Source organism: Copadichromis virginalis, linkage group LG19, assembly GCF_057382275.1.
Source record: "Copadichromis virginalis isolate Kocher_CV1m ecotype Utaka linkage group LG19, C_Virginalis_male_GT1.1, whole genome shotgun sequence".
Taxonomy (NCBI): domain Eukaryota; kingdom Metazoa; phylum Chordata; class Actinopteri; order Cichliformes; family Cichlidae; genus Copadichromis; species Copadichromis virginalis.
In genome coordinates, this window is record NC_140636.1 from 2,965,802 (window position 1) to 2,977,930 (window position 12,129).

Sequence of the window (12,129 nt, forward strand, 5' to 3'; positions counted from 1 at the left end):
TACTGTTTATATTCTGTTGTGTGTTTCAGGGTGTGAGGAATACTTTAGCAGGGGAAGAATCCCAGGTGGAACTGCTCAAGGCTCAGCTCAGGGAGCTCTTCAGGTTCTCAGAGGACTCGCGTCACCTTTCTCATGATGTCTTGGCTGTTGTTAAAGAACATCAAAGGTATGTGCTAGGGAGCTTGTGTTTGTGTGGGAGTTTTTTGAAACCCCAAAACAAAACTAAAAATAAGGCCCCATGATGACTAATCATTTAGTAAAATTAATCATTTTACTTTCCTTAGATTACTGTTGTTATCTAAATGAGAATGTTAAAAGTGAAAATGTATGTGCTATAATAAATCTGTTGAAAATATAATATAATAATCTGAAGAATGCACACACTTTATAAATGCGGGTGTGTTACATTATAAATGCTGTGTTTAGTTATACAGTGGAACCCTGACTTACGAAATTAATTCGTTCCAGAGGGTCTTTGGTAAGTCGAAATTTTCACAAGTCGAAGCACCTTTTTCAAACACATTTGCATGACATACACTACCAGTCAAAAATTAGGACACACCTTCTCATTTAATGTTTTTACTACTTTTCTACATTGTAGATACATACTGAAGGCAAATATAATATATATGAAGCATATATGGAGTTATGTAGCAAAGAAAAAATGGATAAAAACTTTATATATGTCTTATATTTCAGATACCTTAAAGTATCCACCCTTTTCTTTGTTGACAGCTCTGCAAATCCTCGGCCTTCTCTCACTGAGCTTCATGATGTAGTCACCTGAAATAGTTTTTACTTCACCACTGTGCCTTGTCAGGGTTCATTTGTGAAATTTCCTGTCTTCCTATTAAATTAGAAGCTGTGTCTGTGACTGGTAGTGTATCTTCACTGATGTGTCACCAGCAGTAGCTCTCCATCTAGGGAGAAATATGGAACTACCAGCAGGAATGTGGAACTTATTAGCTGCAAAATCTGACTCTGTTTATTTACTGTAAGGATAAATCATAACACCTTAGGGCTTCTGGGAAACTTCTTTTCAAATTGTAGTTGGACATTTGTACATATGTGCTGTGTTTCAGTGTGAAATGTCGAGCAACTAGACTGTGTTCAGAGTCCGAGTTGGGACTGAGAAACATCCTCCAAGACCCGCTACTGGTCTACGACCAATGGAAAGATACGGTTTCTCAGGTGTTGGAAACTTCTGCTGAGGTCACAGACTTCTCCCATGTTGCCATGTTAGTCCAGAAGATTGAGGTAAAACAAATGCATTATCTTTAGAAGGACTTTTTGCTCATATAGAAAAATTCCTCACCTTTGTAAATTTGTGTATGTTAACCCCTGCAATTTGAATTGTTTGGTGCAACCAAGAAAAACTTTCATACTAGCTTAACACAAACGGAGCAGACACAATCATACAGGTTGGGAGGTCAGATGGGCTTTCAAAACTGCTACCAATTTAGAATCAGCTCTTTAACCTGACATGTAGAGCAGGGCGATGTGACCAAAAATATTTATCACGATATACATTTGAAAATTTGCGATAACGATATAACTGACGATATAATTGACACGAGACAAAATGCTTTACAACTCCACAACTTTATTAGTGCAAAACAAAAAAAAAATCAATGTATTTTCACTTAAACAAGCAGCTGTTTTTTATGTGCATTAAAGTTATATAAAAATGTAACAGTGCAAATGCAAATTCCTTACTGACAGTTTAACCAAAAGGCATTTCCAGTGGAAACTGGCCGACATATCCTCAGCATAACCATGTATAATATCCACAAAACTTAAAAAGAGGTGATACACACACAATACGGTAATATTATGTTGAAGCACAGTACGTATCACTCCGCGAGGCTCCTGCCTACGATAGCCGTAATGCTCCAACAATCCATCAAGCGGTGCGGCTTCGTAGCTTAGCAAAGTTGTACTAAAACATTTGACAGATTTTCGAGCGCCGTGTACATAAAATCGTTTCGAGGTCAGTAAACACAACCAGAGTTCATACATAAGGCACACGGGATTATAAGGGGCGCTGTCGACTTTCAGAAAAATCAAAGGATTGATTTTAACCATGTGTAATAACGACGGCCCGCTAGCATGCTCTACCAAAAATAGTGCTTTGTTGTGTATCTGACGGACGAAAGCTAAACCAGTTCCACACCACTGAAGCTGCAGCATTTTTACAAACCAGTTCTGGTTCATCTGTTTCATTCAACGATCCACTTTCACTCTTCTCATTCTGCGTTGCCGGCATGTGCGTCTGTAAACATAGGCACTGCGCATGCGCGTTTTACCCATATTCTATCGCGATATGTCATTTTCCTATCGTTGCCCAAAATTACACCGGTATTACCGTGAACGGTATGATATTGCCCAGCCCTACTGACATGCATGTCTTCAGACTGTAGGGAAAAACTGAGCACAAACGGAGAAAAGGCATGCAGGCACAGGGAGAACATGAACGCTCACATAGAAAGGTTTCAACCCAGTTCGTTCTACATTCTACAAAGACCTCGGTGGGAAGATACGATTCTATTGTCTGCTGCACTTTGGTTATCCTGATGTGCTTGTTTGTATTCATAAGATAATTGTATCATAACTGGTTAGCTTTCTTCACTTTGGAAAGTTTTGAGTTGCGTAACTCAGTCTGCACTGTAGGACAGTCAAAATTCTCAGTGAAAAGTTCTGTGTGAAAGTCTGCATAGAAATAATTTTTAGAGTTTCATTTGAATGTTCATGTAAATATGTGGACTTTGAGAAGTTGTATAATGCTAGCTGGGCAGCATAGTGGCCTCACAGCAAAAAGGTCCTCAGTTTGACTCCACCATCTATGTGCATCTATGCAACTCTATGTAAGATATGCACATGGAGTTTGAGTGGGTTCTCTCCAGGTACTCCGGCTTCTTCCCATGGTCCAAACATGTGCAATTAGTTGGGTTAGGTTAATCGATGATTCTAAATTGCCCTGTGACAGACTGGCAATCTGTCCAGGGTGCTGACTAAAACGTTCAGGAATGAGACGTGTGAATATGTTCTTTTCTACTCTCTGCGCTAGTGTCTCCTGAAGGAAAGTGTCCAGCTGCAGGAGCGCTTCAGTCTACTGGAAGTGAAAGGGGACCTGCTAGACTCTGTGTTTGGTCCTGAGAGGTCTGATGGACTGCAGAGCGAACTGAGCACTGCCATGAGGAACAGAGAACTGTTGCATGTTCAGCTGCAGCAGAGGAAGAGCAGGCTACAGGTATGCGCGTGTTGGCGTCGTCCACTGAGCTTTGTTTTGTCTTAGGTTTGAGTGTCAGTCTATTCAAAGCTTTACCGTATCCCTCAGGCTTAAAGAAAAGACCAAGACAAACCTTTTGGACTTTTAAACTGATCCTGAAATCATTAACAGGTCATGTTTGACAAGAAATGCATACAGAGAGCGATGAGAAAAGAGGGCGGAGTTGTCCAAGAGACAGTCTAAAAGAGAATGTGACGATCAAATCAGTAAATATTTTCAGAGGCTACATAACAATCACGGGTTTGCCTTTTGATATCAGACTATGGAACGATAAGTAACCTGGCAACTGTTTTGTAATTAGTTCGTGTCAGTGAACAGACAAGATTGTCTTGGTGAATGCCCTTCTGTCTCGCTTTGCCCATACCAATCTTATTTACTGCAGTGTAACAACAACGTCACTCATTAGATTTTGTGCAACACATGTGAGCTGTCACAGTTTAGAAACTGAAATCATCAGATGCATTTACTAAAGTGTGCATGAATGCATTCTAGTAAGTACATGCAGGATCTGGTGTAATTATCAAAGTAGATACTAAAAGCACTGTAAAAGCACTTGCTGTAGTGTCAAATCTTGGACTTAGTACTCAATGTTGTGTTCATACTATGGCTCATTCAATAAAGTGTGTGTGTGTGTGTGTGTGTGTGTGTGTGTGTGTGTGTGTGTGTGTGTGTGGGTGTGGAGACGGGTATTAACATCTTCATGGGGACCAAAACTTGGTAGTTTACACGACTTTGAAGGCATTTTTGAGACTCAAAATGTGGTTTTAGTGTCAGGGTTACAATTAGGTTATGGTTAGGTGAATGAAATGAAAACTCATCTTCAAAGAATGAAGACGTCTGGTTGACAAAATACTGTTAGACTTTAAGTTGACTGGGATAAATGATAAGAACACACTTAATGACATTTTCCTTCTCACAGGCATTCATTTCAAGAACCAAGGACTTCACTGACACCTACAAGCTGATGTGCTCAAAGTTGTCCAGTGTCAAAGGCAGACTGATGACAGCTGATGGTCTACAGCCTGACATTCTCGCCAAAAAAAGCCAGTCAGACCAGTTTGGGGTGAGTTTTTTCACCTGCCAGACTTTGGGTTAGACATTTATTAACCAGCCACACCATAAATCCACCTGCCTATAATTTGACTCGTCTTCTATGACTATATCTTTCTAAGCTGACAAAACAGCTGTGACCTGTATGGGCATGGACAGCACTTGGAATAGATTGTCTGTATCCTGTTTGGCATCTGGCCTGTCGCACTCTCAGTGCTCAATCAGAGATCTGGCTGGTTTGAAGGCCAGGTCCAAAGCCATGTCGCTCTTTGCATTCCTCAAAAATTTTCTCATCATTGCTGGTACATAGTTGTCCAAGTATGCTGAAAGTTGGACTGTATTGTATTGTATTTGCTTATTTAATTTCAGTTCACATGAAGAGTCACACTGTAAAGTGTAAACCCTTTAAATATGAGTTAGTCCGTCAATGTCAGGAAACGCTGTCTGTTCATATTATTTCATTCAATTGCCTCATTTAAGTTTTTCAGTCCCGTAAGGTTCCAAAAATCACTCGTCTGAAGCAACATTTCACTCTGAAAATGAAATTCTTATCATTGCTCTCAATTCCAAAAGCAAATGAAATAGTCGTCCACTGCTTTTAATGCCTTTCTCGTCATCAGAAGTTTTGTTCAAATAGTCTGTTTCTCTCGGGAAGGTGAAGTAACGCGTGTGTGGTGGCCATGAAAAAGGCTATTGACATTCTCCAAATACTGAAAAAGGAGCTTTAATGCTTCCTTTAGCAGAGGGTTTATAGAAGGAGAAGAGATGACTCTATAAGGAGATGATGAATGATTGGCAAAGTAGAGAAGATCATCCAAATATAAATGTTACTCATAGCTGCATTTTTCATTTCATGCCAGAACTTACTGATGGCCTGTTAAAGGCACATGTTAACTATGAACTGTAACAAAATGTGCTTCTTGTTAAATTGTTGCCTTCCATGAAGAACGTAGCTTTATACAAGCGCTGTAAACCAAAATTCTGATGTATTTTAATCAATTAAAGTGTGCTTAAGCTTCTGTATAGTTTAGGTTTCAGGTCATTGTATTGTCAGCCTTTAGAATTATTGTTTATTTATTTATTTATATATTTATTTTTATTATTATTAGTATTATTATTAGTAATAGTAGTATTGCTGTTGTTTTTTTACTTGGGGTCAGCTGGCAGGAAAATGTATATTAGCCTGATGCTGCATTTGCAGGGTTACCTAATAGTGCACTAATTAACATACAAATGCAGCTAGTTTATTTCAGTTATAAGCAGCATTCTGCCAAGAGCAGTGCAAATGATCAGCTCGAAAACTAGCTGACCTGATAAAGGAGTAATGTACGTATCACAATAATGCAGCAGTGTAATCCTGGTTTTCCGTTTGTGTTTTTCTCTGAAAACATCAACAATTCAGATAAATAAAAGGCAGGAGAAATAGTGTTAATGTAACTGTTGTGATAGAAACTGCTGGATTTCTCAGAGGACAGCTGCATTACTACAAATTATTTGATGAAAACCTAACATCTCTTTCTAACAGTTGATCTGTACAATATATATAAGACACTTAATATTATTTACTGTCACTCCTGTGTGTTAGTGAAGTACTGTTATTATGACACGCTGTATTTCAGTTCAGTGAAGCTGTACACTGTTTCATCAAAATCCCAGTATTACTAAGGAGAATGATGTAGTGCTTGTCTCTCAGGGCGAGGACTGTAATGAAGCAACACTGTAGTTTCCATACGTTAAGCATTCAACATGATGAACCAAGAGACTATAAGAGCAGCTGGATTCTTATAATGCATCTTTAAATAGTCAATAATTGCATTATTTTATGTGACCAGTTGTTACAAAGGCTGATAAATTTTGTTGTGTACTGCTGGAGGGCTTTATGAAAAGGTGATTAGTCTTTTGGTTATCTTGAATGTTTCAAACTGTGAATGTCTGATCTTGCCTGTACCTCTTCCCTTAGTGAAACTGAAGTTCACTTCAGTTGAAGTTTAGATGTGTACAAAATTTTATTTATTTATTTTTCATGTGCACACTTGCTTTTGTGTCTCCAGGTCATCCTAAAGGATGTAGAAGACTATGAAGCCCAGGTCATGGCACTTGAGACTCTGGTCTCCTCCAGTCAGACCAACAGGATTCAGTTTGAGAAACTCTGTGATGAATGGAAACATCTGCACATTGCAGTCAAGGTGAGGGGACATTCATATAAGAAGTGTGAATAGCCCATTTTTCCTAATACTCCCCTGGAACTGGGTACTTGACTTCTGCTGGAGTTAGATTATCTGTGACCCTGAAGTAATATGATCATGTTGAATAACAAGATAAGTACCCACCATGACCTCAACCATCCAAAACACTTTTATCTTGGCAGCAGGCAAGATTGTTTTTGATTCAAGCCCATGAACAGCAAGTCTCACACATTTCCAATGATTACAGAAGGGACAGATGGTCTGCACCGTCTCCTTCTCCGGTGACGGTGCCGGAAGAACCAGAAAACGAAATAAGAAAGATGTGCAGAGCTGTAGTAACTACTGAAGGATAACGTTGATGAGCCATACCATGAAGATGTGATAGAGTTGTTGAAGCTAGATTTAAAAAGGAGAGGCGATGATCAGTGAGCAGCAGTATGGCTTCATGCTGAGAAAGAGAAACACAGATGTGATCTTTGCTTTGAGAGTGTTGATGGAGACGTATAAATAAAGTGTGGAGGAGCTTCACTATGTCTTTGTGGATCTAGAAAAGGCATATGATAGGGTGTGTGGCGCATGAAGATGTCAGGAGTGGCAGAGAAATATGGGAGAATAATGAGACAGTGGTGAGGTGTGTTGACAGATAGGTTGAAGGTTCGAGTGTTTACATCACTGATCTGCTCTCAGCCCCTTCTTGCTTGTTATAGTGATGGACAGGTTGATGGATGAGGTCATGCAGGAGTCTCTGTGGACTGTGATGTTTGCAGACAGTATTGTGATCTGTAGTCAGAGCAGGTGGAAGGTAACATGGAGAGCTGGGGGTATGCTCTGGAGAGAAAAAAGCAGTGTTAGGTGTTGTCATCCGACTTTTTATGTGATTTATTGCTCAGCTCAGGAAAAAGAAATTATTGTTGGTAATTTTAACATCCATGCAGATACTGAAAATGACAATCTATTATTACAGACACAATTGGCAATGTAAAGGAACCCACCCACCACTTAAATCACACTGTACATCTTGTTCTGGAATTGGAACATTTGAACATTTAACAGTGTTTCCTCACACACCTCAGTTTTCTCCCAAAATCCTGTTTTGTCTTATCTGTTTCTAATAGCATTTCATTTTACAATAATGGATTACACAGCAGTGAGAAATACATTTCATCACAGTAGATGTCTTTCTGAAAGTGCTGTAACAAAGTTTAAGGATATAAGTCCTCCACTGTTATTTCCTTCAATACCATGTGCTGACACAGTGCAGAGCAGCTACACCAACTCTATTCACAGAGGTTGATTATTGTGTTAAGAATTTCCTCTAGCTCCTCTGAAAAAGAGCCTTCAATCAGAAGTACTTGACTGACTTGTATAACAAACCTGCACCTTAAAGCAAATAACTCATAAGCTGGAGAGGAAATGGCATTTCACTGATTTCGAAGGTCTTCATTTAGCCTGGAAAAACACTTTGTTGCTCTGTTTTTAAAAAAAAAAAGAAAAGAAAAAGCCCCCCATAAGGCTAGAACATCTTACTATTCATCACTGATTGAAGAAGAGAAGAACAAGCCCAGGTTTCTCTTCAGCACTGTAGCCAGGCTGACAAAAAGGGAGACCTCTGTTGAGCCAAGCACTGCTTTAACCTTAAGTAGTAATGACTTCATTAATTTCTTGAGATTAAAGCTCTAACTATTAGAGGGGAAAAAATAATCTCACAAACATAACATTATGTTAGCCGACTAATCTTTGCTGTTGACAACAGCCCATATCCGTATTGACTTACTTGTCGTTTAATCTAACTGTTAAATTTTTAATTGATGCCCAGTGCCAGTAAATTATTTTCCTAAATGTTATGCAGTCGCTAGGAACATCCCTAGTACAGCTACTTTCCATACCACTGATATTTATTTAGACTCTTTTTCTCCAATTGATCTTTCTCAATTAACTGTTACTGTACTCTGTCCTAAAAATCTTAGAAACATGGTATCTAATCAGATGCTTACTCTGGATGCATTAGCTTAACTTTCAGTAGTACTTCTAAGTTCTTGACCAGCATATGTTGTTATAGCAGACACACTAGTAAGCTATCTCTGAAACGTGATTCTGTACTGATCCCTGGTAATAAGGTCCAGTCAGAGACGTGGAATAATGTCACAGTGTTGAAGAACTTTATTTACAATGACGTGGTTCTGAAATTAATACAAATAAGAAATAACATAAACATCTCTTTCACTGGTTCAGCATCTCTCACATTCAGTATTACAGAGAACACCATACCAAATTATGCATGGACAGAAACGGATACCACAAAAGGATTATCATAACGACATAACAGGATGAATAAACACAGAATCATAGTCAATTTAGGCTAATTCTCTCATTTGTGACTCGACACCACCCTCGACACAATTGCTCACTCAAATGCCGTTATGCTTACACAGGGGTTCTTAGCAAAAACAGGTTTGTATGCTAGCACAGAAACTACATCAAGGAAAATCTTTGTGAACATTAATTCTCCACAACAACTGAAAACAACTTAGAAATGAGGAGTAGCCTGTGAAGCCAGGCTACTACCTACTTTGCTTTGACAGTATAGCTGCTGACACACAGCTAATAATAACAGCTGTCCACATGGGTATATTAAATGCAACTGAAATAAAATATGTTCCCAATGTGACTTACTGTTTCTATGAACGCACACTTGCCAGCATTAGTCCACTTCCGTTCAGATCCATAACTTGCCTGCAATTGTGGCATCAAGGATGGACTCCTCCCATGCAGGTAACGCATGCCCGGGCAGGAGGACTTTTTAACATATGTTCTTGAATGTATATAAAACAAATATTTAGGATTGCTTTCTTACATTTGCACAATATCTATAAAATTAGAAACATCCTGTCTCAGTGATCCTGCAAAACTAGTTCATGCATTTATTACTTCTAGGCTGGAGTATTGTAATTCAGTATTATTAGGATGTCCTAAAAACTCCACAAAGCCTCCATTTGATCCAAAATGCTGCAGTGAGTACAGACAAAGACTAGAAAGAGAGAGCATATGTCCTTGAATGTCCTAGAATTATCATCTTATCTTGAAGACCTCATAGTATCCCAGTAGAGCATTTCAGTATCAGACTGCTGGTGTACTTGTTGTTCCTGCAGTATTTAAAAGTAGAATGGGTGGTAGAGCGTTCAGCTTTCAGGCCCCTCATCTGTCGAACCAGTTCACAGTTTGGATTCAGGAGACAGACACCCTGTCTTCTTTTAAGATTATGCTTAAAATGTTCCTTTTTGACAAAACTTCTTTCAGGTGACACTGAATCCTCCCTTACTTACACTGCAATAGTTTTAAGCTTCTACGTAGCTACTACTAAGCTACTTTCCATGATGCATGTTTCTTCTTTCCTGACCTTTTCTTTTTTATCTTTTTTTTAAATCCTGCACTGCATGGATTCTAAGTTGTTTTTTCCTGACAAAGCTTGTCTAACTTGTATTTTTCTTTTATATACAGGCAAAGGTAGATGAGAGTGACAAAATTGTTGCAGAACATGAGAGGTTCCATGACAGCCTTCTAAACATCGAGAAGTGGCTGATGATCATGAAGCAGAAGCTGATGTCCTTCCACAGCCCAACAGGAGAGTGGAGCATAGAGGGACGCCGGCATGAAGCTGAGGTCCGTGTGTGTTTGCCAGTTACACTGGATGTGCTAAAAACAATTAGATAGATAGATAGATAGATAGATATAGGACAATTCACTTACCTAACTTTTTAAACGAAAAACAGGAGAAAACTTAATCAACAAAAATGGCTTCTCACACCTACTAGGCTGCTCCAGTGGACAATATATAGAAGGTGAAAAAAACTCCACAATTGCTACTTTACAAATCTATTTACAAGATTAAGGTTCTAACGCCAGACACACACACAAAAAGGTTGTACTTGGTTATACTTGCAAATCAATGGGCAAAGACACAAACAAATCAAAATCACAGGTCCTTTGTTGGATCGTGGAGGCTAGGAGAGAGGGGGCCAGGTGGCTGTCATTTGGTGGTTAAATACTGGGGGTGATCAACCAATCAACCAATCTCAGGACAGGAAGAGACTCCACCCAACTACTCAGTAGGCACGCCCAGGTGTCCACCCCCTAAGAAAAAAAAAAAAAACCCTACAGACTTTTTATCAAAATTGGTTTTCATTCTGACCTGAGCCTTTGCTAGCGCGTCACGAGCAAAATTGCAGGCATTGTGCAGCCTCTCTCTAAACAAACTAACATAGTCCAGAATGTTTTCTCTTGGACGATGCCTATCTCAGAGAAATTTCTCTTTCAAAAGACATAGCGGACCGCGCACAGTGTGGCCAAAAACGAAATCAGCTGGACTGAACCCCAAAGACTCCTAGCATGTCTCCCTGACGGCGAACAACAGTAGTGGCAACTCCTCATCCCACTCACGGCTTGACTCGGAGCAAAATTTGCGAAGCATGTTTTTCAGAGTTTGGTGGAACCTTTCTAATGCACCCTGACTCTCCGGGTGATACGCACTGGAAGTGTGATGGTTAACACCGAGCTCTGTCATGATTTTGCCCTGATCTGTTTGGATGCGTTTAGGCAGTCCAAAGGTAGAAACGAACTTAACAAGTGCTTTCACAATCCCACAGGTTTTTAATGAGCGCAACGGAATGGCCTCAGGATAACGGGTGGCAGTGCACATCATGGTGAGGAGGTATTGGTTTCCGGATTTTGTTTTTGGAAGAGGACCAACACAATCAACAATAACATGCTCAAATGGTTCTCCAACGACTGGAATGGGTTGCAACGGTGCGACAGGAATCACCTGATTAGGTTTACCTACAAGCTGACATGTATGGCATGAGCGGCAGAATTTTACTACATCAGATTTAAGACCAGGCCAGAAGAAGTAACAGAGGATACGGTTGTATGTTTTTGTGATTCCCAAGTAACTGGACATGATGTGGTCATGTGCTAAGCTTAGGACCTGGGAACGGAATGACTGCGGAACAACAATTTGCTGCACTCCCTCATGGGTGCAGCCAGAACTGGGAGTCCAGTAGCGCATCAGCACACAATCTTCAATGAGGTAAGATGCAGATTTCCCAGGTTCCTTCACATAAGCCCAACAGGATGACAAGCTTTCATCATTTCTCTGGGCTTCTATAAGCTTCTCTTTATCTACTGAGAGTGTCATAGCTTCCTCATCAGGCTGAAGCTCTACTGAAACAGGGGTACTTTCACAGTCGGGTGGTGCGCTTGTTGGATCTGAATCACTCAGGAAAGAGTCACTAAGAGCCACCAAGTCTCCATGTTTGTTTGCCTGCGCACGTGTCACAGCACACACAGGAAACAAAGGAACAGAGTTTGGTGTGACAAGATCAAAACCACTGTTGTCTGTAACTGGTGTTGCAGCCAGCTAGATTGTTTCCAAGGATGATGTCAATGCCTGCAGCTGGTAACTGGGGTCGCTCACCAAGTTTAACTTCACCCGACACAAACTGAGACGAGAGCTGCACAAAGTGCAAAGGCACACGCATTACACACATTCTAACTCCCCACGCTAACACATCAGCACCACAATAGGATTGAGCTGAGAACGGTAAGACA

The 12,129-nt window shown here is 40.0% G+C and overlaps 1 protein-coding gene across 2 annotated transcripts in view; it reads left to right on the forward strand.

Moving 5' to 3' along the window:
* Window positions 1-12,129, forward strand: part of syne3 (spectrin repeat containing, nuclear envelope family member 3) — a 50,889-nt gene that overhangs the window by 21,168 nt on the left and 17,592 nt on the right. For both annotated transcript variants that reach the window (XM_085441036.1, XM_085441037.1), the window contains exons 7-12: window positions 30-166; window positions 1,083-1,257; window positions 3,068-3,250; window positions 4,209-4,352; window positions 6,391-6,525; window positions 10,024-10,185. In XM_085441036.1, the coding sequence (XP_085297162.1) occupies window positions 30-166; window positions 1,083-1,257; window positions 3,068-3,250; window positions 4,209-4,352; window positions 6,391-6,525; window positions 10,024-10,185 (936 nt within the window). The remainder of the gene's footprint in view (window positions 1-29; window positions 167-1,082; window positions 1,258-3,067; window positions 3,251-4,208; window positions 4,353-6,390; window positions 6,526-10,023; window positions 10,186-12,129) is intronic.